This window comes from Fundulus heteroclitus, chromosome 12, assembly GCF_011125445.2.
Source record: "Fundulus heteroclitus isolate FHET01 chromosome 12, MU-UCD_Fhet_4.1, whole genome shotgun sequence".
Classification (NCBI taxonomy): Eukaryota; Metazoa; Chordata; class Actinopteri; order Cyprinodontiformes; family Fundulidae; genus Fundulus; species Fundulus heteroclitus.
The window spans coordinates 28,511,394-28,539,322 of NC_046372.1; the positions used below are offsets into that span (position 1 = coordinate 28,511,394).

The 27,929-nt window shown below is 38.1% G+C and overlaps 1 protein-coding gene across 2 annotated transcripts in view; it reads right to left on the bottom strand.

The window, feature by feature from the left end:
- Window positions 1-6,927: 6,927 nt before the first annotated feature.
- edil3a (EGF-like repeats and discoidin I-like domains 3a) overlaps window positions 6,928-27,929 on the bottom strand; it is a 185,162-nt gene continuing 164,160 nt past the window's right edge. For both annotated transcript variants that reach the window (XM_036144398.1, XM_036144399.1), the window contains one exon: window positions 6,928-10,489. In XM_036144398.1, coding sequence (XP_036000291.1) covers window positions 10,340-10,489 — 150 coding nt within the window. In that variant the 3' untranslated portion in view covers window positions 6,928-10,339. The remainder of the gene's footprint in view (window positions 10,490-27,929) is intronic.

Here is a 27,929-nt window from a genome sequence, read left to right on the forward strand (position 1 = left end):
ACCTTTTGTAAACACACATGGATCCAAATTCAGTAATTCAACAAGTATTTTAAAGTATTCTTATTCAAGGTGTTTACTGTATTTACTATAAACACATCCAAACAAACAAGTGTTTTTACTTTTGATAATGTCACAGAGCGAGAGAAGAAAAAAAAAAAAAAACCTAGTCTACATTGTGTTATATGGGCTGAGGGTTGCATGAGGGTGAACAACACCATTCTGACTTATAGCTGCACACAGAGTTATGTTGCCACCGTGTTGTCCTGGGACATTAAATAGGGCACAATGTCCAATAATGTTCCTGCCACATCATCTTGTTTTAGTGAGATTGAAACCCGCCTCATCAACAACAATCGGCTCATGAACCGTGGCTCTATCACTCTCTGGAAAAGACAAAAGAAACTCAGCATGGCGGGGCCAAGCACAGCACTACCAGATCCAGCACCAATGACACTATGGCTTACCTGCACATATTCATGTTGCAGTTGATTCACATGTTCACTGTTTCTTTCAAAAGGGACTGTGTTGGACTGAGGTAAAATGCATGAGGAGTCACAGGAAATTATTCAAAAGTTGGGGTTTTTATTTTTAACCCAAAAGCCAAACTAACAAAAATGGTCTGAGTCATAAAAGAGGTCAAAAAGGTAAAAAAAAAACTTTAACTGAAGCAAACTGTGCCCAAACTAACAGACTGCACAACCAAACATCACTGACATCCCCAGAAATGACACACAAGGGTATATATACACTGGCTGATCAGACCAATAACACAATAGGGATAAGTAAAACCAAACAAACACTCACAAATGATAAAACAATGCAGTACAGTGAAGTTTGGCAATAAACTAATCTAAGAACAATGAAAAACACACCAACCTCTAAATACAAACCCTAAGTGAAATACACAACAAAGAAAGAAAAATACAAATTCCCCCTTCCAGCAAAAGCAGGTGGAACAGTCCAATTTCCCCTCCCTGTATTTGGCTGATCCGAAGGCTGGCTTCCATCTTTTGTCTGGCCGAACTCCCAGGCACCATGAAAGGTAAGAAACAAAGATTAGTAACAAAAACACAAAGAAAATATGGATAAGTGGCTATAAGTACAAAAGTGAACTGAATGTGCGTGCTTACAAATAGAACACATGTACTTAAACTAAGAATAAAGTTTTATTGCAAACTAAAGTGTATGTATACCGAATGGTAAATGAAAAGGTGAAGGTGCATATGTGGCACCGACTTTTAAGGTGTGGCCATGGGTTTGGCCATCACAGGGACGTAGCTTTGCTTCATTCTAATTCAATATTTACCAAGCAATTTTGCAAGGAAACCACGATCCTTGTTTGAATTCAGCATATGGAAAGCTACGGAGCTTCGTAAATATTTGCTGTACACTGGGCCCATTGTCCTCCTCAATAATATACCTAGTAGAATGTACAGAAACTTTTTACTTCTATTTGTTTCTATGATAATTCTTCTTTGTCCTCGGTTATGCTCTTCTGACTATTGCGACTATGCAGAGTAGCTTTTGAAGCTCTTTGTAACAGATTTTGCTTCAATTTATGGCCCTGAATTTGTCAGCTATAACATCCATTCATTGATCCACCTAGCTCAGGATGCACAACATTTTGGCCCCTTGGATGTTGTTTCAGCTTTTCCCTTTGAGACATTCTTAGGTAAACTGAAAAAACTTTTCCGTCGACCACAAAACCCAGTCCACCAACTCGTCAGGCGCATCCATGAGAAGCAGAAAGTGTCATGCAAAAAGTCCACACCAGTGTTTACCCCACTGAAACGGCTACACTTTTCTGGACCATTGATTAATTCAGTTGGTACTTGGGAACAGTATAGTTCTTACAATGATTGACAGACGCTGATCTCCTCTTCTCATGGCAACAACTGTTTTTCTGTTGGGGGAAATGTTGTTATTGTGCAAAATATATTGTCACATTCCGGAACCGTGAAAGTACTGTGTAATTCCTTTGAAAACGCCCAACCGTTTTTCACCTATCCAGTGGACTCCTCACTTGTTGGAATTATTTTTGTCTTCAATTTATCTGAACACTTGCAACTACTACCTGTGGAGGACTTAAAAACAAAAATGGTTCTGTTACAACACAAGACTCGATATGTGGCATTGCCACTCCTGCACCAGCGTGCTACCTATTTATTTATTTATTTATTTATTTTTGTTATGCATGTATGAATTTCTATTGATGTGTTTTTTTTAAGCATGTTGCCTTTTGCAATTGTTGATTTTGATAATGGTGGAGGATTAGCAGTGATTCCGACCAAATGGTTTGTCGGGCCTGAGGAGGATGAATGCTACTGGCCACCAGCAAGAGTTAACATTGCAAAGGCGGTCATAGAGCAACAGGGCCCACACATTGACTGGGCAACCTACATGTTGACTGTCAAGAGGAAAGCAGGTAGTGTAACCATCTTTCTTAATTAATGTATGATATGATCCGACAAGAAGAGCTCACATTGATTTGGTTACAATTTGTTCTCCGAAATAAAAGTAATTGTAATTCTTTCTTTTGTATCTCTCGGACAGCAACATACGAGGTAGCTCGTATAAAATTGGTTGAGTTTGAGCAGAACACAGATGTCCCGACAGAGTCTGATTCTGCGGAGAACATGGGAAGGGGAAAGCGCAGAAAGAGGTAAGGCTGTTTGGATTATGTATGCATTCTAGTGTTGTTTCCACCCACCACCACACACACTGACAGTCTATGGAAACACTGATGTCTACATTATATGCACAACTGTGCATATAACTGATTGTGTTGTTATATTTTACAGGTCTAGGAAAGTAGTGTTGTCCAGCAAGGAAGAGGATGACAGCCCTACACCTCCACTACCTCCATCCACCCTCGGGTATGTACTGACACCTCCTCGGCCTCCATCCATCCTCACATCCCATCCTGACAGTGATGCGAGCGAGAGAAACTGATTAGAATGTGTACTTTTCATTTGGCCTGTTTAATTGTCCGATTCGGGTGTCTGTGCTGACATCTCCTTTGCCTCTATCCAACTTGTCAACAATGACACTTTTTTGCTTTTACTTAGGTCAGCCATGTCAGCACCCGAATCCCTGCCAACGAGGGACATCCTTTTACGCATCCTCGAACTTCTTGAGGAACTTAAAGAAGACAATCGAGCCACTAGAAGGATGCTACAAGCGCAGCGTGGCAAGGTGGCAACACCCTTTCTTTTATCCCAGATGGTTTCCCCCTAAAGACAGTTAGAGAAGTCGAAGAAATGGAGGAAAAACTGTCTGACCCAAGCTTCATGTCTGACATGGTATGTATGTATGTAAAGTCTAGGCTAGTGAAATTTCATTCAGTTTTTTTGGGGGGGTGGCAGTAAATCTGATTTGAGCAGCAACAAATTGTCAGTAAGTTGAACAGTAATGAATAATTCAATTAATTGGCTGTTATAGCTTTGGTAAAGCAAAAAATTCCTAATTCTATTATTTCAGCTTCCTAAATAAGAATATTTCGGACTTCTTTATTTGGGTTCATTCATGGCCATAAACTGAGTATCTCTTTTTGTGGACAGAACAAGGGATTTGAGAAGCACCAACATATTTCAAAATGTTTTAACATTTCATGATTATAGCAACCAATCTATTAATTGTTGAAATAATCAATAATTATACAGTAATCCATACCAGTAGATTAATCAACAATGAAAATAATCTAGATCCCGAGTTTTTCTTTTTGTCAAGTTTACCACCGGTCCTTTGCCACATGTCTCTCCCCTTTCTCCACCCCTTTCCTGTCAGTCTACTGTCAATAAAAGTGAGCCATCAGAAGGTGCAAAAAATAAAAAAATTAAAAATTATTTAACTTTGTACTGACTCTGTTCTCCCTTAGATCACAGCAGTGGCAGACATTGGAGGGAGCACTGTGGATGAGGCCACAAGACGGATGATGGTCTTCATCATGGACCTGTCAAGGCTGTATAATTTTGTGGGCCGGAATGGCAAGCGGGAATTCCGGTCTTTAAAGCTGTTTGAAGTTATATTTGGTAAGTGCATAATGGATAATTTATAACTGTAATATAGTAACTTTTGTCAAGATAAATTTACACTCATTTATTGGCTATGGTTATTACTGAAATGCCATTTTTGGCTAGAAAGCTTAATTTAATGTAATTGGGATATTAAAGTGATCAATTTTTGGTGAATATCACTTCAACATGGTTGACTTTACAATCCTTGCTGAGAGTGTTGTTGGCACATGTGAAGTGACCGTAGCATATGTTTCCTGCAGGAGCTTTAAAGAAGAACAGCCTAACCAGCCAGATCACCAGGAAGGATGTGGAGAGGCAGTGTCAAAATGGCTCATTGGATCAAGGGACAGGGGAGGCAATAGACAGGCCAGACAGGTCCGTCCATCTCCCTCCTTCTCCCACTAGATCCACTTCTCGCTCAGCCGAAGAAAATTTGTTATGGGACCATTTTGTTTCCGTTCCATTTTTTGTCTTGTATAAAACTTTCATAATCTGTATCATATTGTGTATATTATGCATCTGTAAAATACATATTATGCTTTTGAAATAATAAAAAACCTTGAACAATGACATGGCATTTATATAGTGCATAGAGGCAACTCGCAGTTGACTGCATCAAAGTCTTCACAAGCAGCATTCACAAAAAATAATACATATTACAATAATAACACAAAATGACCCACTCCAAAATTAAATAGCCTGTAATAATAAAGGCTATACAGTGTAGGACATAAGGACCCATAATCAGCCGAGGGTCCAGTGTGGGTCCCATGTGGGTGAAAACTGGGTTGCCCATGTGAAACCCACCCTCAGCCCATGTGGGCTTGCCCACAAAGGGCCACCATGGAACCCACTGACAAAACTAGCTGGGGCCTACTCACCAGCCCACATCCAACCCGCATGGGCCCCTCATGGGTGTGTTGGCAGGGTGCCGTGCTGTGGATCCTGCTGCTGAGCTCTGGTCTCCAAGTACTCTCTCTGCCATGCTATGGATCCTGCTGCTGTGCTCTGGTCTCCAAGTTCCCTCTCTGCCGTGCTTCTGGTCCTGCTTACCAGCTCCAGCTCACATCTACACCTCTGCTCCAGTTCAGTCCTGCATCTCTGGTTCCACTTACCATTACTCATCTTCCTTACAATAAACTCTCTGTTTTAGCTCTGTGTGTGCGTGCTCTGTCTGGGTTCATCCAAGAACAAATCATGACAACACCGTGATTGGCCCAAGCCGTTTTAGGTTGAGACACAAGCGGTTGAAGCTGTAGCGGTACAGGGGCCTGTCCTTCGTACGTCGCTAACTCAGTTAGCTGGATTTGATTGTTGACGATTTGGCATGAGCTTGGATTGTTTGGTTCTTCAAAAGTCATTCTGGACTTGCTGTCATAGCTGTCAAGCTTATTTCATGTAAACAGGATTACATCGCAGCTTTATAAGCAGAGGAGATAGGGAAGTCTGTCGTAGCCACGTCTTGTCCATTTTTACGACAGCAACCTGTTGCGGAAGATGCAAAAATAATTTGCAGAGCTTTTCGAATGAATCATGTATTGCGCAATAGACAGGATCCTTTAGCACAGTGCGACAGTGTAATTGTAGAGAGATTTTTCCTGGTGGCTGTTATAAACAGACAAACACAATTTAACAGTAGCTTTTAAAAAGAGGAAAAAGTGGTGTTAGAGCCATAAATAGAAAATATGTAAGTTATTTGTATGATGGTTTTCTTTTTATTTGTATCATATTCAGTAAGAAGATTTGTTCAGGCCATTTTATTGTGAAGTTTAGTTTTATTTTGAAAGGTTGGCTTCCTGTCGAGCCGTATATTGTATTAGAAAAAACTATGGATGGATTATCTAGACAGAGAGCAATACAGTTTTTGACAGTGTAACCTGTGTATTACTTGAAAAAGGAAACACAGAGAATTGTAAAACGGATGTATAGTAATTTTTGTATTTGCATTTTTACTTAATTTTTTATAAAGAATTTTTTTGTTAAAATTCCCAGTTTGCAAGCTTCCTTTATTTCCAGTGTTTAAGGAATGACACCAATATTGGATCTGTTGCCATAACAAGTGGCTTTTTAAAATAAAGTATAATAATTAAAGGCTACCATTTTGTAGAATATTCTTGTACTTCACTTTTACTTGTCCCCATGTTCAAGTGGGTCCCGTGGAGGCTCTGACATAAAAGAACAAAGTAAATATGAAATAATTAAAAAGCAAAAATACATACTGTAGAAAGTGATAGAAATATCTACCATGGACAGTATTTACGCATTAATTTGTCTGATACTTTTTGCCAGCCCTCTCTCCTGGCTTTAACAGATTTTGAGGTGTTACCTGTCGTTTTAATTAATGACTCAAATTCGGCATAGCCTTCCATTAAAAGCTCTTGTTCTGTTTGGGGAAAAAAACTGTGGGCATTCTTTGGCCATGCTGAACAGCCAATAGCAGCGTTGCTGATCATTGTTTCTACTATCGATACATTTCCCCTTTTAAACAAACACATGAACGTTTGTGTCTGGTCAGTGTGCTGTGTTCCTTGGTCTCTGTGATGCTGTTGTTCACTAATGTTCTGTAATAAACTTCTGAGTTCTTCAAAGATCTGCAGTATCTCTAGTATACTGAGAATAAAAACAACTAGGATCTATTTACTAATAAGACTACTTCAGATTACAGTTAGCTGCATTAAAATCTATTTTAAGGTAATTTACTGAAGTGGGGATTTTCTGATTTTTATTTTTAAACATTTTAAAAACCTCTATCTGCGGCCTATCAGAGAAAATTCCAATAAATGACATGACAATTTATTGTTCCAACATGTCAAAATATATAAAACTTCAAGAGGTTTGAATATGTTTTCAAAGCACTTTACTAAATAGATGACAATATCCATTATCAAAGTTAAAAGAAGAGTCAACACAATTTTCACACATATGTTTTTATTTGTCAAACTGAAAGAGCGTTCATTTGAAGCAACATATTTTTTACAGAATATCTCCCCCATCTATGTAGGCTTAAACCAAACCTGTGTTCAAACTGTTACCTTTTCTCGATGGCGATGGAGGAGCTAGAGAACAATTTGTGAACCGATGACACAGAATATGAAGACAGCATGGCTTTTCATTTTGCTTCCATTTGGGACATGTTTAATGAAGTTTTACAATGCACAAGACAAACTGACAGGTGTAAAGTAAAAGGAATCACACTGCAGATATATAGAAAGAAAGAAAATGTGCCGTGTGGACATCTTTGTTATACTGTACTGATTTATTTGTACATCATGCAAGCATCCTGAAAACTTTGTAGCAGCCCTGCTCTGTCATACATGCTCATAGGAAAGCCATCTACAAAGATTAATCAGTGCAGATCTTGGCCACAATAGAGTTATTTGGCAATAAAGCATTTAAGGGTCACAATCTAAGTAGACAAAAAAAAAATTGTGAGTTACAATTCATTTGTTTATTCTGTGTCCAGAAACCTACAGAGTGGCAGTCACAGATTCACACCAAGAACAGTTTTCACACAATGATAATCTACAGCAAATGCGTTCAGTGTAACTTACACGAGTGAATTGCTCAAAGACATTCCTCTCATATCACCACCATTAAAGATTACTATGTTATCACATACACAAGTGTCTTATATACTGTGTATGAAAAGATCAGTTCCACTTCTCCAGTTTATTAAAAAAAAAAACTTTACTTGTGGATTGTATTTATTTGAAAAGATGCCCTGGTACAAAACAACTCAATATTTTAAAAAAATATTTTCCTCTTGCCCTCTGATTATTTTAGAGAAGACTTCAGTAGGAAAATGTTTGAAGCCAATTTTTACTTTCAGGTTATTTGGATGAACAAATGCGAACAAATATGGTCATTAGAGCTTTTACGAAAAACATGGAAGTATCAGGTTTGTCAACCTTGAGCCTGATTCCTTCTGATTTATTAAGGTTATTTTAATTGCAAACCCAAATAAATTCTATACTGATAAAAATAATATAAAATTATTTGTCTGTTGAGAGACTGAAAGCTGGCGAGCTTCAAATGAAGGACCAAATATAAAAACAGATGTGGCACTATTCTTAATGTAGCCCTCAATAATTTTGGAACAACCATAAATAAGTTAAGAGACCAAAGTTTCACTGCTAAATAGTTTGTGAGATTTAGACAGCACAATATTTTTTAATTTTCTATAGCCAAACAGAAAATCTGATGTGTGCATAGAAGAATGGATAGATGTAAAGTAGCCTTCACACACATTCTTTTCTTGACCTATATATGCTGTCGCAAAATAAATTTGGGATTGTTATACCAGTCAAAAAGTGAAGAGGTGAAGATCAGTTTCAGAAAAATCAAGCTTTCTCCAATCTATTAAGTATGCGTGTTGAGTATAGTGACCCACCATTGTGTATAGTGTATGTTTGTTGGGATGAAGTGCATACATTTTACAATGCAATACTACATTGGCACAGAGTGATACCACCATCTTGTTTTTTTTTTTTTTTTTTTAACTACGTTTAATGATTGCCAACCCATATTGGAATTAAATCTCAATGCTCCATAGACAATGCCCAAAATTGGTAAAATAATTGTTTGCTGAAGTAATAAAAAAAAAACACGTTGGATGCCCTGACGTTCAAACCTCTACTATCACTCAGTCTGCTAAGGTGGGTGACTTTTCTTTAAGGCAGACTGAATGTCTGCACAGCAGAGCATGTGATTGAGTAATAATAGTCATTCACTGTTGCAATTTACTACCTCTGTGTGGTATGATTCGCTGTGAAATCCAAGGGAGCCATTCTTAGCTGGACATCACATAGCCTATGCCACGGTCCCAGATGTATGGAAAAGTGATGCTGCAACATTATTTACTTAAAGCAGGGTATCCTTGGTAAAATGCTAGGCAGATACAAAATAGTACGACAGAGGTATAAGGTTTTGACATGACTGGTGTCACGACATGTCTTTAACTCCTATTAGTCTATGTAGTTTAGCATCCCGCAAGCATTACTTTACATAACGGTATAGTTTTCAACACAAAACTTTAATACTTAGGTACCCTGCAATGAACACTAGAGTTCTCTATTGTTGACATAGATCATTGTCAATGTTGGAGCAAATGAAACACTTTTATTAACACGGTCTTCATTTGTTTTCTTTTGAAAATGAGGAAATTTATTAATTTTTAATTATAAGACATACAAAAATGTATTTGAAGTATATACATTATGATGATGACTTAAGTAGTTCTTTTCATACATCTGCAATTTTCTGTGGACGGTAGGTTTGTTGTAAGCTAAAGTGGAAATAGATTTTACACATGTGGGAGTATTTTGAATGATATCTATCCTGAGCTTTTGAATCAATTGATCTTAGGTCTCCAAGACAAGAAGAGGACATTAGAACATATTTCATAAATTTGACAATCAAGTAGAAAAAAAGGAATGAACAAAAAGGCTAACGTTTTAGAAAAGACCAGCTACAATCGGACATAGAGAACAATAAATCTGATAAATAAAGCCTGTAAGCTTCAGTGTCAGTAACGCAGTAAAACTTTTGAACTGCAATGTTTGTTTTTTGCCTAACAAATTACTCATCTTTAGAAGTGTAACAGAACAATTTAAAAATGCACATAAAAATAAGTCCCTAATTCAAAGCTATTTGCTTTCAGGGCTGAAGGTTTTTTCACGATTTATCATAATATGCATTTATAATTCACGCACCATGCAGCTTCTTAATCTTTTACATATAATACAAGAGTATTGATATTACTGTGATCCATGTGTTCCTTTGAGGGAAATCGTGGCTTGAGTGGGGTTCAGTTATGAAATTAAAAACATGTTCCATTATGTTTTATTTCTACACAGTACCTTTGACCATTTAGTCATGATACAAAGTTGGATAATAATGTCCCATGAAGCACTACAGACAGATTTAACATCTTTGTTAAAAAGTGACACTGTACAATAGCTTCCACAGAAAACCACAGGGAGACCCCCTTTCTGACTCCTAACCCCCACCATATATGTTACAGAAGTTCATTCCAAACAGGATGGCAATTTTTGAGAGGAATAAAAAGACAAAGATCAGATCACACTTTTAAATAAGAAACTAAAAGACAAAAGAAAAACAGAGGGGCAGGTTTGAAATCATTGTACAAAAGAACTAACAAGACCCCACCACAACTTGTTTAATGCGTTTTCCTTGAAGAAAAATATTGGAAATCAATTTCTTTTTACAGGTTGAACAGTTTATTTCTGAAGAACTGCATGATAAACTCCAGTATTCCAAAGGAGAGGGGGATTATGGGCAGAAATGTGTAGAGGGAAGGGACATCACTCTTGCTCTGTGCATCCTAATATTTCTACACGCAAAGTGATCCTGCCATACCACGACCAGGGCAGGATCCGGACAAACCGAGCATAGATTGGGGGATCTATCACGTTCTTTCTGTGTGTGTCGTTGTCAAAATTCCCCTGGAAAACCTGGAAAAGAGGGTAAAATAGAGTTAGTTTTCTCTACCTTTTCTGCTTCTGGCCAAATTACAGCTCTGAAAAAATTTAAGAGACCGCAGCAATTTTTTGGTTAATCAAAAACATTCTATGGCAGCCATTTCTGTGTGTTGAATTCCAGCACAATCACACATCATTCTACTTCATAAAGGTGCTGATTAGGTTATAACCTAAACCAAAAAACAACCTGGTGACTGGTGGAGAGCATGTCAGGACACATGAATAGTTTGACTAAGAGACAGATTTATTCCAGCAAATATTGATTTCTGAATGCTTCTGAAATAGGGATGCACGATGTAGGCAGACGTATCATCATGATGCTTTGTAGTATTTCTGCTACAATGATAAAAGTGGTGTTTAAAATATTCCAAAATTCATCACAGCGTTTTCTACATCTGTCACTAGATGCAGTTTCAGCCTCATAAAGAATCATACTTTAAACATATTGATATTATTCATGGAGCCAACAGTAAAAAAAAAAAAAAAAGGACAAATAGCAAAAGTTACAATCCCTAATGTATCATCAATTTTTCAAAACTGCGCTAAAGTCTGAAAACGGTATTTTTGATATTGTGATAATTTATCATTGTTTGGAAATAAATGCTTGGAATGAAACAGTAAAAAAAAGGTTTATATGACACAAACACCTACAACTAGTAAAATCTGAGAAAATAAAATATTTAAGTTTGTAGACGTAGAGTTAGATTTGGCAAGGTCAAGTGTTCTTGGAGAATTTCTTGCCTCATTTCTTTGTTACCTCAAGATCTTGTGCCTCAGCAGCTAATGAATGAGCCACAACCAATCAGAGATTCAGTTCTAACACAGCCAGCCTGAGAATTCAGAGAAATGCATCCTTGCCAATGCATTAACATTTGCACACCATCAGTTTTTCCTATGCATGGAAATTGTTAAAGTGAAACAGCTGGAAGCAGCACCTTAATAGTTGGAACGGGAAACAAAAGGTGTCAGCTTTTATTTAGTCCTTTTCATCATATTATTTTTGATAAAATACAACTTGATTGCTATTATTTATATTTCAGGTCAAAATTGATTTTCTTCACTTGTTTCTGTCTCAGCTTAAATAACAGTGGATATGAGCTGAGTTAATTTATTTCAATCAAAAACTCAAACATATGGATTCCTGACACACAGAGTAATTTATTTCAAGGATCTCTTTCTCTTAAGTTTATGATTATGGCTTACAGTTAAGGAGAACCCCGAAATGTTTATTGAAAATTTAAAATATTACATAAGACAAAACCATATGATTTATTAGTTCTCCTAAATGCTGACAACCCAGGGTCCAGACCAGGAAGCAGAGCCGTAGTTTAACACACCTCTTTGCAGCTTCTGTACTGTTACCCATCCATAATCCTATTGAGACGGTGTCTTTCCCACGGCCAAAACTTAACAGATCAAAAACTTATCTAAAAGGAACAAATCATAAAAACCTAATAAAAATCAATACGCTTCACCTTGAACCTAAAAATAAAACAATTATATGTGGTCTATTAAATATAAGGTCTCTCCCTCCAAAGACTTTGTTAGTTAACGAATTGATTTCTGATAAACAGATTGATTTGTTTTGTCTCACAGAAACCTGGCTAAAAGAGGACTACGTTAGTATAAATGAGTCAACTCCCTCCAATTATTCAAATTTCCACATTCCCAGATCTGTGGGAAGAGGAGGAGGAGTGGCAACCATCTTTCAGTCTGATTTATTAATTAGTCCCAGGCCAATTAATAACTACATTTCTTTTGAACATTTAACCCTCAGTTTCCCTCATCCAAACTGCAAAGCAATAAAACCTCTTCTGTTTGTTATTTTGTATCGCCCACCAGACCCTTACTCTCAGTTTTTGGATGAGTTGTCAGATTTCTTATCTGATTTGGTGTTAAATACTGATAAGGTTATTATAGTGGGTGATTTTAACATCCATGTTGACACAGAATGTGATAACCTTAGTGTAGCCTTTAAAACTATCCTAGATTCAATTGGTTTTGCTCAAAATGTGCATAAACCGACGCACTCTTGGCTCCATACTTTAGACCTTGTGCTGACATATGGCATCGATTGTGAAGAATTAACAGTATTTCCTCACAACCCTGTCCTATCTGACCATTTTTAAATAACATTTGAGTTTAATCTAACTGAGTTCTCCACCCCCAAAAGAGAGTTCCATTATAGTAGATAATAAGTATTATAGTATATTTATCGGATAATGCTGTATCACAACTTAAAGAGTCTGTCCCATTTTTAATATCCTCCGTATTGCAGAAATGCCCTGTAGATGGCAGCAATGTTGTTTCTTCCAATTCACAAATAGATGTCTTTGTAAACGGTATGACTTCGTCATTGTGTTCTGTATTAGACAATGTAGCTCCCTTGAAAAAGAAGGTGATTATTCACAGGAAGCTGGCTCCTTGGTTTAATTCAGAGCTGCGTTCCTTGAAGCACAATGTTAGGAAATTGGAGAGAAAATGGCGCTCTACACACCAAGAGGAATCCTACCTAATCTGGAGGGACAGTCTATTGTTGTATAACAAGACCCTTTGCAGAGTTAGAGCAGCATATTTTTCATCATTAATTGAGGAGAATAAGAATAATCCTAGATTTCTCTTCAGTACAGTTGCCAAACTTACCCAGAGCCACAGCTCTGTTGATCCATACATTCCCTTAGCTCTTAGCAGTAATAATTTTATGGGATTCTTCATAAATAAAATTGATTCCATTAGAAATAAAATAATTGGCATCCTCCCAAACATGATTACCTCGTCCTCAGTAAGTGAGGAAGCATTGGAGGAATCCTTAGAACCTGCGCAGTGTCTGAACTGTTTAAAAGCAGTAGAGCTTTCTGAGCTATCTAAAATTTTAGCTTCATCTAAACCTTCTACCTGTATGTTAGACCCAATCCCAACCAAGTTGTTTTAGGAGGTATTCCCTCTGATCAGTGGTCCTATTTTAGACATGATTAATCTATCCTTGGTAAATGGATATGTACCACAGGCTTTTAAAGTAGCTGTTATTAAACCTTTACTTAAGAAACCATCTCTCGATCAAGATGAGTTAGTGAATTACAGACCTATATCTAATCTTCTTTTCTTATCTAAAATTCTTGAGAAAGTAGTTGCTAATCAACTATGTGAACATTTACAAAGTAATGACCTACTTGAGGAGTTTCAGTCAGGCTTTAGAGCTCATCATAGCACTGAAACAGCTCTGGTGAAGGTCACCAATGATATTATCATGGCCTCAGATAATGGACTTGTGTCTATACTTGTCCTGTTAGATCTCAGTGCTGCATTTGATACAGTTGATCACGATATTCTCCTACAAAGACTTGAGCATACTGTAGGGATTAAGGGAAAAGCATTAGGCTGGTTTAAATCTTATCTGTCGGACAGGTTCCTGTTTGTCCATGTTAATAATAAATCTTCCTCAAACTCTAGGGTCACTTGTGGAGTACCACAGGGTTCAGTCCTTGGACCAATTCTATTTACTATATTTATGCTTCCGTTTGGCAAAATTATCAGACAGCATGGGATTAATTTCCACTGTTATGCTGATGACACTCAGCTATATTTATCCATAAATCCTGATGAATCCAATCAGTTACTTCGACTGAAGTCATGTCTTGATGACTTTAAATTTCCTGCATTTAAATTCTGACAAGACAGAAGTTGTAATCTTTGAGCCAGAGTCTTCAAAAAATAAAGTTCTTAATCAATCACTTAATCTGGATGGCATTAACTTGGCCTCTGGTAATAAAGTTAAAAATCTTGGTGTTGTTTTCGACCAAGACATGTCATTTAAATCCCATATTAAACAGGTTTCCAGAGGTTCCTTTTTTCACCTCCGGAATATCGCCAAAATTAGAAACATTCTGTCCAGGGGTGATGCTGAAAAACTAGTCCATGCATTTGTTACTTCAAGGCTGGACTATTGCAATTCTTTACTATCAGGAAGTCCACAAAATGCAGTTCGAAGTCTTCAGCTGATCCAAAATGCTGTGGCAAGAGTTCTGATGAAAATCAACAAGAGGGATCATATTTCTCCAATTTTAGCTTCCCTTCATTGGCTTCCTGTTAAATTAAGAATAGAATTTAAAATTCTCCTTCTAACGTATAAAGCCCTTAATAATTAAGCTCCATCATATATCAGAGCTCTGATTACCCCGTATGTTCCTAACAGAGCACTTCGCTCTCAGACAGCAGGTCTGCTGGTGGTTCCTAGAGTCTCTAAAAGTAGAATGGGAGGCAGATCCTTTAGCTATCAGGCTCCTCTCCTGTGGAACCAACTCCCAGTTTTGGTCCGTGAGGCAGACACCCTATCTATTTTTAAGACTAATCTTAAAACTTTCCTTTTTGACAAAGCTTATAGTTAGAGTGGCTCATGTTACCCTAAGCTATCTCTATAGTTGTGCTGTGATAGGCCTAGGCTGCTGGAGGACATCAGGGTCTAATTTTCTCACTCTACTGATTTCTACTGTTCTTCAGTCTACTGTTCTCCAGTTTTGCATTGTATTACATTGAAATGACTGTCGTCATTTCAGCTTTTAACTTTTTGCTCTCTCTCTCTTTCTTCATAGTAGGTACACCTGTCCTGGCGTTCTGTTAACTGTGACATCATCCAGAGAAGACGGCTCACCCGCTACTACCATCTAATGTAGAACAGATTACTAGATCAATGTGTGCTTCTGTGCTTTTTTGTCTCTCTTGTTGTGTCTCTGCTCTGTCTTCTGTAACCCCAGTCGGTCGAGGCAGATGGCCATTCATACCGAGCCCGGTTCTGCCGGAGGTTTTCCTTCCCGTTAAAGGGGAGTTTTTCTTCCCACTGTCGCTTCATGCTTGCTCAGTATGAGGGATTGCAGCAAAGCCATGTACAATGCAGACGACTCTCCCTGTGGCTCTACGGTTCCCCAGGAGTGAATGCTGCTTGTCGGGACTTTGATGCAATCAACTGGTTTCCTTATATAGGACATTTTTGACCAATCTGTATAATCTGACCCAATCTGTATAATATGATTGAACTTGATTTTGTAAAGTGCCTTGAGATGACATGTTTCATGATTTGGCGCTATATAAATAAAATTTAATTGAATTGAATTGAAAAGTTGAATTCAGTCTGGTGTCAAATAGAAAAGCAGTGGGATAAACCCAAACAGGTGCTGAAGACTGGCATTTACATATTTTGACTTTATTTTAGAGTATTTCCTTCAAATATATATATCATTATTCAACAATATATATATATATATATATTTTCCCCAGTGTCCTGTCTGGCAATGTGGCAATAAGAATTGTTGTCTTAATGCCAAAAAGAGCTAATCAGATTTGACTTTTAGAAGTGGAGCAGTACGGCTTTTGCCATAGTGCTCCGCTTGATTTACGAATGTGAATAGTTTTATTATGATTCATGTGGGGAATATCTCAAATGATATGGACACTACAATGGGAAGGTAGGAGAGGTAAGAAAAAACAAGAAGAAAAAATAAAAAGTGAAAGAAAGAGGAGATAAAAGGAAGAGAATGATAAAACAATTATTGAAAAAACATGTACTTCATTTAATTGAAAATCTGCAGTTCCTATATTGTCCACAAGGGTGTTTTAATCAGCAGATGGTAGCACTGAGCTTCAGATGTGGAAAATTTATTTTAAATAATTTCTTAATTTGTATCTGTTTGATGTATTTTGTCATGCAGGACAGAGTTTTTAAGTTCCAAAAAATGTGACTAAATGTTTTTCAACATTGTACAATCACTGTGATCAGTTCTTATGCATAATGCACTTAAGTAAATGTTTAACTGAGTAAAAGTATTGTTGAAATTGCACATACTTTTCTTAAAAACGCTGAGGTGATTCATCATATATTATGTAAAAGTGAAATCCATTTAATTTAAAAATCAACAACAAGTCCACTTTATTAGTTCTATTTAATCTTGCAATATGTTTACTCATGTGGCCCTCTTGAGATCAGATTAAGCTGTATGCGGCCCTTAAACCAAAATGAGTTTGACACCCCTGCTCTAGTGGGAATTGAGTAAAACTTTAAAGGTGTAGCACACAGTGCTGCAAAGAAGTGCAATTTTCACAGGAAGTCAAATTATTACCTTTGTTATTTTTTTCCTTCAAAGATTTTTCTTAGGCACAAATTATTGCCTCTGAAAAAGTAGATGTGTATTTCTTTAGTCTTTTGTGATTTATAGTGTGTACAAATATTGCAGATACATTTTACACTAAATAATTATAAACTTGATACAATTTATATTTTATTATTAGTTTCATACTGGACTTTTGTAATTATTTTTTATCATGAGACCCAAATAATTAAGTAAAAAGCTTTCGGCAGATCTAAAATTCTGTGAAAGTGCTGGTAAAAGTTAAAAGGAGAGCTAATAGTTCTCCAATTTTAAATTCTAGTTTCACCAGTTCCCTTTTACGGAAAAAATTAAAACTTCAACGTGTTCTTCATTAACAACTTTTAATAACCAAATGGTATCTTATGTTAATGATGTATTATTCAGTATGTTCCAAGTACAACACTTCACTCTCTGACAACACGTTTACTGGTGACTTTTAGAATTTCTAAAAGCATAATGGGAGGCAGATCATAAGACTTTTACTGCGGAACCAGCTCCTGTGTCCTTCATTTTTAAGACAAGGCCTAAATCCTTTCTCATTGCTAGAGTGACATGGGGGCTTTCTTGAACAATTTCTATAGTTATGCTGTTACATGCTTGTGCAGCTGGAGGACATGGACTACTGACAATTTCTACTCAAAGCTCAATCACTCACTTTATATTTTCTGTTTTTTTTTCATTGAAAGTATGCAAAGTCCACTTTTTGTGTCTAAACAAACTTCCTTCCAGGACAAAGCTCCTGAAGGAGCTGTCTTAATAAATAATTAATACTTTTTCCTCTGAGACAAGGCCAATAACACAGCTAATACTCCCATTAACTCTGTGTAGTCTTTCACATAAAGTACTGTAGGACCATTTTTTTTATTTTCATAGTGAATTAGCATTATGTAACTAACCAGAACTGAATAATTTCAGAGATATTTGTGAAATGAAATATGGTTTAGCTGTAATAAGTTTTCTTGTTTTTATTTTTTAACTAACAGCTTTAAGGAACCCTTTTCTCTTATACACTTTTCACTATTGTCTTACTTTGGTGAAACCCTTTCTGTTATGTCAAACTCTGACTGTGGTCAGATTATTTATTTTGACGCAAAAATACATTGCTGTGTGCTCTCTAGTTGTTTCTTCGTTGTTGTCCCTAATGCAGGTGCTCCTATGATTTGATGTGCATATTTAGATGTTAAGCATGTAAAAATAAATATGCATTATGGTATTCTGTGCGAACATGCCTATTTGTTTACTTTAATTTTCATTTAAATTCAAAATAATGTTGAGTACTTTACTGGTGTTCTTCTGCATGTAACGAAAAAAGGCAGCAAGGTGTCATGAATATGGATTAGATAACCAACTTTGATTGAGTTCAACATTCAAAGTACGGCTTTTCTAAACGGAAAATAATTGCTTGACTGTTCATAAACTCAGTGTTTGCATTCAGTCCATTTAGAAAAAAGTTTAGATCTGAATTTTAGTACAAATACAACAGAATGATAAAAGGTAAACTTTCAGACTGCTATTATTTTTTTGTATTTAGTGAACAACTTGAAAAAGTTAAGTCCTGATGCATCTCAATACTCCAGGTAGAAAAATTTAAAAAAGCTGTTATACATCGGGTATGATAAGTATGCAATTATTACTCAGCCCTATGGAAACTATGAGCAGCTATCAGAGTACTAATGATTGGTTGTTAGGCTGATAGTCCAACTTTTTCCATGTGAACATGTTTTGAATGTCACCATTAATCTTATTGATCCAATATGTCAAGTACTGTGTATAAGGCTAAGTTTACAGGCCACTCTTCAGACTGAAGAAGTCTATTGGAGAAGAGATATAACGTTTCAACAAAGAAGAACCTGTCCAGAGGACCTACACAACTCTTTTTGACAGGTAAAGTTATAGTTAGTACATTTCCACCCACTACAACTAACTAACTCATTACTGGCACTGGAAAGGTCTCATAAGCCCAACCTCATTAGTGTGAGCTGAACTGGACCTGGCTCATTTTGTAAAGAAACAGGACTGAAAAGAGCTCTCAACATCCCAGAAAGTGTGACATTTGTTTCAGCAGTCTTTGATTAATCATCAGATCTATTTTGACAAAATTAACACCTGTGTCACTTCTGATTCATTGTATGGAAACATATGCACATTATTTGCATTCATAATTAATCCTATGATATGCAAAAGTATAATTTTTCAGTCTTGGGTGGTGGCAAGTGAAAAGTGAGTCACATGCTAGAGCATTGCCATTACTGTAAGGTGACATCTCTGGCATATCAAAACACAGTATGAAAGGCTGGAGAGCAATAAAACCTGCAGATCCTTGAAATATGACAAGGTCCTTTCTTAGACTGTCTGGGGACGTGCACAGTTTCAGAAGTACTGTCTTTAAAATAGATTCTCTGCAGACAGATATGTGAAAAATGACAATAAAAGGACAAATAATGAGAACAGAGGAGAAGAAGATAACAGCAGCTACAAACCATTATGAAAAATGTGATTTTTTTTCGCTGTATTATCGAGAGATGTACAGGTAAATCTTTGTCAGTACAGGAGCGGCTGTCTTAAACCAAGACCCAATGCAAAAGACAGCAATAAAAATGTGCTTCCCCCAATGAGGGGATCCATCACTGAGGGAAGAGGGTTTCCCTCTATCAGTGTATTCTGACCCAAGACAACAGCACAGCTGGAAGGACATTTATTAATATATTGAATTATTTGTCACATTAATTATCATAATCATGACTATCCCTCAATCAAGTCAAATAATGCCATAATCAGTGTTTATATAAGGTGTCGTTCACAATTTTCAGCCTTTTCCATTTCACAAAGGTAGGAACTGTACACTAGAGGGCGTTGAGGTTTTGTGTACGCTTAAAGAGAAAGTCGTCAAAGTTCCTTTTTGAATAACTGCTCAGGGGGATCACGTGTGGCAGGTATGCGGTTGTTGATCTGTCCTTGGTAGTGGTGCGGTCGAGGATTAACCTCTCTCCAGCAGGGCGCGACAGGTGGACAGTGGTACAGGTGCTCCTGATCTTTTCTTTTTTTGATCTCCAATCAACCAGCACATTTAAGGAGGCAAAAGCCAGAAGGAAGGCGTCCAATCGTTAGCTCTCCCAAGTGGTACCTGTGCTCATGTTCTCCTTTTCGTTATTATCAAATCATACCTTGTATTTGATTCCAGTACCTGGCTGGAGTCAGCTCCAGAGTTGTTACTGGATCTCCTGATTCATCATGACATCCTCAGCGTTGTCCGTTTCCACCAGACTTAGCAAATTACACAGGAGCCACCGACCTGCTACTGCTTACGCCCAGCCAGACACTACCACCCTCCTCTGGAGTGCAGTGTTACGTGACAGACCACAGCTCCCAGCATGCAACAGAGTCTATGGGAGCATCCCACAGAAAACCTTATCTCGTTGTTATGGACATGACATAAAAGGCAAAGATGGACAATACTCTGTCTTCTTCACTGGCGAGCCGCCAACTGGGAAGACATAACAGCTATTTTCACGTTAGGCTTTCCCGCACGTGGTTCAATTTCTCGCTGGTCCGAGAATTTGCTGAACCAACATTCTCCTGTATTTCTACACAGGAGGTCGCCGACTTTAAACTACTTGAATTAAATTTTGATACTACTGGCCAAACAAAGCGTCGGAGAGCGCCCGAAAACTTGGTGTTTTTTTTTTTTGTTCCTGCTCTTCACGGCGAGGGACCCATTGCCTCCGCTCGGAAAACCCCGGACCCAGGGCTATGCCAGGATTTCCTCACTGAGGCGACACCGGGTTTTTTTTATTTCTCTTTTTCACCCATAAGGTGATATTTTGTGCCTGGGCAGAACCTATTAGGAAATAGTTTAATGCTTGATTACTCCGAAAGGGAGTTTGTTTAACTTAATATCTCTAATATTGTGCATGAAATTAAGTGATTCTGCTGTGTTGGTTTGGTTTGTTGATAAGCTGCCGCGCTCACAGACGCATTCAAAGCTCTCCTTCTTCCCCTGTTCTTCATGTTTTCTTCCTTTGTCCATGATCAGTTTCCCACATTTTTTTTTAAGTCTTTTGTTTGGAGTAAGACCACCTCGTACTTAGAGTCCACCCGCACTAGGCAGGGCGCATTAGATACATCATTAGGGCCGCCCCCTTACGTACCACGCAAAGCCGTAGGTCATATGTCGTCATAGTCACCATCTTGGAAGGGAGCAAGGTAGCTCAAAACGGTTAGCCTAGCTTGTTGTGGAGTAACATCAGTTAGCTGTCACTGACCGTGTCATTGATAACAGGAGGAGTGGAAAGCCATCGTGCATGTTTGCTAGCGACTAGTTGTGCAGTACAGAGGCGTTCCCCATCTGGATTCAGGTCTGTTTCGGTTCTCCAGTTGTGCAATCTCAAAGCTATTTTAGCCCATATCTCTCAATGCTGCTATGTCAAAGCGCTGACTTCTTGAATGTGATGTCAATCAGTCTTAACTGTGAATTGATTTATACCTCTCATTTAATCCAATTTTGACTCGTTTTATTTTCATTTATTTACTTTGCATGTTCTTTTAAGTAGCGAGTAGTGTTTCCTAGTGTTTTATTAAGTAGAATATTTGCTGTAACAAGGAATTATTAGTTTAATAAATAACTTGTGAAATAATAGATGTTTGTGGTTATTTTGGTCCAGAAGTTGAATTGTCTCTAAGAGCAAAAGAAGTACCTCCTTTTTGAGTTAATAACTGAATAAACTGAGACATTTGCATTGGTTTGTGGTAAGGAAGGAAGGATTTAAACTCCAATTACAATTATAATTTAAGTTATCAACGTTTGCTGGATAAGTTTAATCGGTCAACAACTGGTCAGATCACAATTTTCCAGCGTAAATAAGTTTATAACTGTTAATTAATAAAAACATTGTTAGTGTTAATTATTACAGGCTCATAGCCCTTGGATCACAACCATTTGAATTAAATTTGTTATAGCTACCATTTGAGTTTGAAAGATCTATTAATAAATTATAATAGCAAGTTACAATTAAAAATTCCATTCCATTCCATTTTCCAAACCGCTTAATCCCTCATGGGGTCGCGGGGGTTGCTGGTGCCTATCTCCAGCATTCACCGGGCGAGAGGCGGGGTACACCCTGGACAGGTCACAATTAAAAATAACATTCATAATCAAACAGGTTTGTCGGCATAACACCAGGTATCAGTAAGCCCGCCTCTGTTCCACTCAATCACCTCCTGGCTTGTTTTCAGTGCTCATTTATTTTCCTTTATTTTCCATTTGGCATCCTGAATCCTCCAAGTGCTCGGTTCAGTCCATTCACCATAAGTCATTTCTCACAATAAAATATATTTGATTAATTATTAACCTCCCTGTTTGTTGCTTCTGGGTCAACCATGGAAAACATAAACATGGTACTCTGGTCTTTTTTTTCTTATATTTCTACTGATGCCTTCCTCCTCTTCTCATAAATCTGTATGCGATTTGCTTCTTGCAACTTTCAGCCATGTTCAAAGTATATGGTGTGAGTAGCAGAGCTACAATGAATGGCTAACACTGAAGCTAACCACTAAGCTAACCACATACATAAACACTGGGAGTGTGCGTGTGCAGCCAACCAGCGGAAACTAACATTGGCATTAAGTGAGCGCGTCAGAACAATTGAAATGTGGGGCAACCAATAGATAAGGTGACCCATCTGACCCAGGAGCATAGATACAGAGCACAGTCTCACATCAGGGAGTACTCTTGGGACAACATGATGCTTCCCTACAATCTATGAGCAACCAAGAGGATCAGATTATGCAGACCCTAACTAATTTCACCAAGCAGGTAAAACATATTTGAGTTCAGACAGGAGGTATTTTCCTACTCATCCGGTTCCCATCATTTGCTCTACCACCACCGTGTTCGCGCCCACCACTTCACTCCGACAGAGAGGATTATGACATCGGGAATTTCTGACCATCGAGCTCACCTTGGAGGAGTGGGCGCATTGGCTGGAGGGCACCCTGCAACCCATCATCATCTGGACGGACCCCAAGAACTTGGCTTATCTGCAGAAAGCTAAAAGACTCAATCCATGTAAGTCTTGTTGGTCGCTATTTTTCTCCCGTTTTAACTTCTCTGTCACCTACACTCCAGGCTCCAAAAACGTCAAGCCAGACGCCTTATCCTGTCAACTCCCCTCTGAGGAAAAGGACCAGCAACCTACCACCATCATCCCTACCTCCTGTATGGTTGGTTCCCTTTCCTGGGATCTGGAGTAAGCCATCTAACAAGCTCTGGTTTACAAAGCAGATCCGGGGGGTGGTCCTCCGAGTCAGCGCTCCATTCCCTCATCCATCAGGTTGCGGGTTCTTCAATGACAAGGTCCTTTCTTAGACTGTCTAGGGACGTGCACAGTTTCAGAAGTACTGTCTTTAAAAATAGATCCTCTGCAGTTCTTGGGTCACCCTGGTTCCAGTCACTCCATTGGTACTATCTGCAGATACTTCTGGTGGCCATCCCTCAATAAGGATGTCCTGGGGTTTGTGGAAGCCTGTTTTGTTTGTGTCAAACACAAGAATTCCCATTAATGCCAGCTGATCTTCTTCAACTGCTCTCCACTCCCAATCGACCCTGGTCTCACATTACGGACATTTGTCCTGGGCCGATTATGCTCACAACAGCTACATCACTGCGGCCACTGGCAGGATGCCCTTCTAAGTGTCTTTGCGTTACCAACCATCCCTGTTACCATCCTCTTTCCCGGACACCATCCCTCCATCTGTATAGTCATTTGAAGAACTGTAAGAGTATTTTGGCTCAAACTAAGTCCACCCTGGGCCTAACTTGGGATCAGAATAAAAAATATGGCAATAGGAAGAGGATCCCAGCACCTGAATATCAACCTGATCAGGGGGTATGGTTATCATCCAATAACTTCCCACTCAAACGTCTTCTAGAAAATGGTCATCTAGGTGCCTGGGCCCTTACAAAATCGATTCTTGCATCAGTCTTTTGTTATCTGCTTTAAATTCTCTGACCATCTTTGAGTTTATCCTGTGTTCCACGCATTTCAGATCAAGCCAGTTGTTTCCAGCACCTTGTGTCCTACAGTCAAGTCCCCTCCTCCGGCCCCGATTGTCCATGGTCACCCTGCCTACACCGTCTGGCGAATCTTGGATTCCCGTCCCAGGGGTTGGGGACTGCAGTATCTAGCCGATTGGGAGTAGTACAGTCATGATGACCGCTCGTGGATTCCTGGCCATTTCATCATGGATCCGTACCTTATATCTAACTTCGAACAATCCACCGCATCAACATCCAAAATATATTTTATTAACTGCCACCTTCGTGTTTGTTGCTTCAGGGTCAACCATGGAAAACATAAAATGACACTCTGGTCTTATTTCTTTCTACTGAGGCCTTCCTCTTCTTCTCATAAACTTGTACACAATTTGCTTCTTGCAACTCTCAGCCATGTTCAAAGTATACAGTTTGAGTGGCGGAGCTACAATGAATGGCTAACACCGAAGCTAACTGCTAAGCTACCAGATACATAAACACTAGACGTAAGCATGCACAGACAGCAAGCGGAAATTAACAAGAAACGAGCATGCACATTGGTATTACATGAGCGTGTCAGAATGATTGGCATGTAGGACAATCAAAAGATAAAGTGATACCCCTGGAACTCGAGGGACAGAGGGGATTGAGGACAGAACCAACACTCCAAATCCAAGCCTTTTGGACCACACCGCAGGGATTGGTTGTGTCTTTGTGTCACAAATACTTTTGGTTTTACAACATTTTAAACACACAAAATGCCATTTAAAAACTAGAGAGCCCTACCTTTTAAACAGGATACAGCACATCTCACTCCCAGCTGTATTAATTTTGTAGTCACTGTGCACAACAGAGCTACCAAAACTCTCCCTCGCTGCTGCTGTGCATACTTCTTCTTCGTCTTCTTTGTGATTTTTACTGGCGGGTGACATCTAACGTTAAGATGCATTATTGCCATCTACTGTTCTGGAGTGTGGACCAGAATGTCTCCCTTAAATCTAAAGTCTTATGTATATTCCCAGTGTGCGATTTGCAAAAAAAAAACAGAGGGGGGGGATCATTTCCTCGATTAATCACATAATGTCGATAGGTAACTCGAGATTATTTGCAAATTAATTGTATGTTTTATCCTTTTATTTCTGAAAGTGTAATAGCCTGTTTGGGCATTTTAATATGCAATTTTGCAATAAATGACTAATAAAATACATGCTTGAACAAAAAATATTTTTATTTTGTTATTTTTCAAGCACTTTTGAGAATTGGAATGAAAACATCCTGGTGACAAATGTTAAACTCTGGACTATAATGGCCAAATGATTAATCATGACGCCCTGATGTTTACACAATGTGTAAATAAATTTGTAAATAAATACCATGCCGATATATTTTTTTGCCTCTTAAACAAAGATAGACATGGTATTAGGCATTGATAAAAATTTTACATTTCAATAAAGTCATAAGTTTTATTGTTCGTTTTTTTCACTCTCTCACACACATCTAATTCTGAGCTTTCACACCAACAATAATTTCTTTGAATATTTTTGCTTGCTGTTTATATCCATATTCATACAGTTTAAGCCTGGAAAAAGGTCTTAAATTTCTAGGTCATTCCAGTCTTACTGGACAGGAGCTTAGTACCCTGAAAGAGACTGTTTAGCAACTGTTTAGTAACTCCAGGTCCTTCGTTTGGCACGTAATTCAGCATTAGTTTGTCAAATACAGAGAAAACAAATTAATAAGCATTAAAATACGGTTTATGGGTTGGGTTTCTGCAATGTTATCAGCATGTTAAAAGCTCATCTTCAGAACCAATGTCTGCTCAAAATGGGGATCTGCACCAAGTAAACTACTTTCAGCAGTTATCACCGGTTATTGCACCGTAAACTACAGAAAATACGTGCAGAGTTGCTCTGTCTGCCTTTACTACCGTCGGCTCCTATGGCGGAGGGATATTTCAGCTGGAGACACTCAGTGTCTAGTGAAGGCAGGTCTCTTAATAACCGCTGTTTCGTCACTTATTTTAGAGCCCAAGTAAGCGATTTAACTTTTAGAAACGTGCCCAAAAAAACCCGCAACCCGTGACTTATAAAATTTACAAGCGCCTTTAGAATAAAAGAAGCCCAAAGTCGCATGAAATGAACAGCCTGCAACAGTGAGCGGGTCTGTTTTGCTACAGTCTCTAGCTCTCTTGAAACTACGGAAAGCGCCGAGGGTAAACACAGTCCGGGAGCGCGGTGGGGAAAAACATTAGGGACAGGTGTGTGTGTTTTGATGCGCGATTAACGGCGACAAAATAAAAATGTCGGCGTTGTGGTCTTACGCGTTAAAACTGACAGCCCTAATTAATATACATTTTTAAATTCAGACCGGGGGGGGGGGGGGGGGGGGAGGAATGCATCCCCCCCCCCGGGATAAAACATGAATGACCAGAGGGGGGGATGTCACAGGCAGAGGGGGGGTAAATCCCCCCCCATCCCCCCCGGCAAATCGCACCCAGTATATTCCTGTTTCCTTCAAAAATGTAACAGCTGCTCTATTTATTTTATGTTTAATTAAAAACTTATTAAGTTTTAATGCTTCTCCCTACTTGCTGTATATTTTTCACAATGAATTATTACATGCTCTACTGTTTCCATGTCCATACCACACTCACAACTACCTGTTGGATGTTTACCTATCAGATGTAAAGTTTTATTTAATCCAGTATGTCCGAGCCGCAATCTTGTCATTACTACTTGTTCTTTTTGATTTTCTCCTATTATTCCATATTCCCTACTTTCTTTTGTATTTGAAATAGATGACAACCTTTAGTTCCTTCCTCCCACATTTGTTGCCATTCAGATTTAATTTTGCTCTATATAATTTAATTTATTTCAGGTTTACAATATGCTATTTCCATAGGTCTGCTTTGTTTTAAAGACACCTTAGCTAGATGATCTGCCATATCATTAACTTCTATATCTTTATGAGCAGGTATCCACATAAACCTAATCTTTGTTTCAGTTTGTTTCATTCTAAATACCACTTCATAAATACCACTTCATAAACTAACTCCATACGACTTTCAAATGAAGCATTTAAAATAGACATTAAGGATGATAATGAATCTGAACATATAAGAACTCTTTCAACTGCTGTGCATACAGTGATGCATGGACACTTTCTAATGAGCTGCAGCTGTGACCAATTAGCAATGTAACATTCTGCAGCTGGGTTTGTTTTCTTCCTCTCTCAATGTCTATCACCATAGTAAGGCAGAAGAGTGAAAAGATCATTCTAGAAGCTTCTTAAACAGATATGAGTCATGATTTCTGGCATTCCTCTTCATTTTATGGATTTATGCTTTGCAGAATACCAAAGGCTTTTCATGTGCAGAAGGAGGCCTAAAATGGAAATCAGAACTTTTTGTGACCTGTTTTCTTGCTGTAAGGTGAAAAACACATTTGGAAATGTTTTGGCACGTTTGGAAACTGTGCCAATATCAGAGGCCCGCCTCTCACACTGCCTACTAAAACCTTTGTGAAACAAATATGCTTCAGCTGATTCAGTCCAGATTTGTTGCAGCTATTGTCAAGATGTAGATATACAAAGTCTGAGGCTTCTAAATTTTCACAAGAGTTTTCATGTAGTTTTGCAGTGTATATTTTTTTTAAATATTGAGGCGAGGCTAATAAAATTTGATTTTTCCTTGGTTTAATCACCTAAAAATCAGAAATGGAGACATTTTAACAGTGGTCCAGCTTGAAAAATATTCTTTAATACCTTAGTGTCACACAAAAAGTAGATTTTACATCTAAAATGTCTAAATTTGGAGCTGTACTTAATTTATATCAGATATGTAATTTCAGGCAGGAATTGCTCCTAAAAGCTTCTGGGCTTAGAGGGGTAAATGATGACTTTTTAAATACGGTCCGTATTTTTCTCAATTCAAAAATATAGATAACGTAATCTATTCAGGACTTTGAATCTTCTTGTTGCTGAAAATTGCTGTATAAATAAACTTACCTTACCTTAGAAAGCCACTGAGAATTGGGTGTTGCCCTGAATTGGCACGTTTTGGGCCTAATTGGCAATGACCAGTAACTATCAGGTCAAATATCAAAATCCAGTGTTTTACTGTTTAGAGACATGGTGCTTAAGTGAGACCAACAATATTTTGTGTGAATGGTATTAATAAGTAAATGGACTCCATTTTCACTATCAATGAGATGTAGAAGCACACTAGTGAAAACAGAGAAAAATT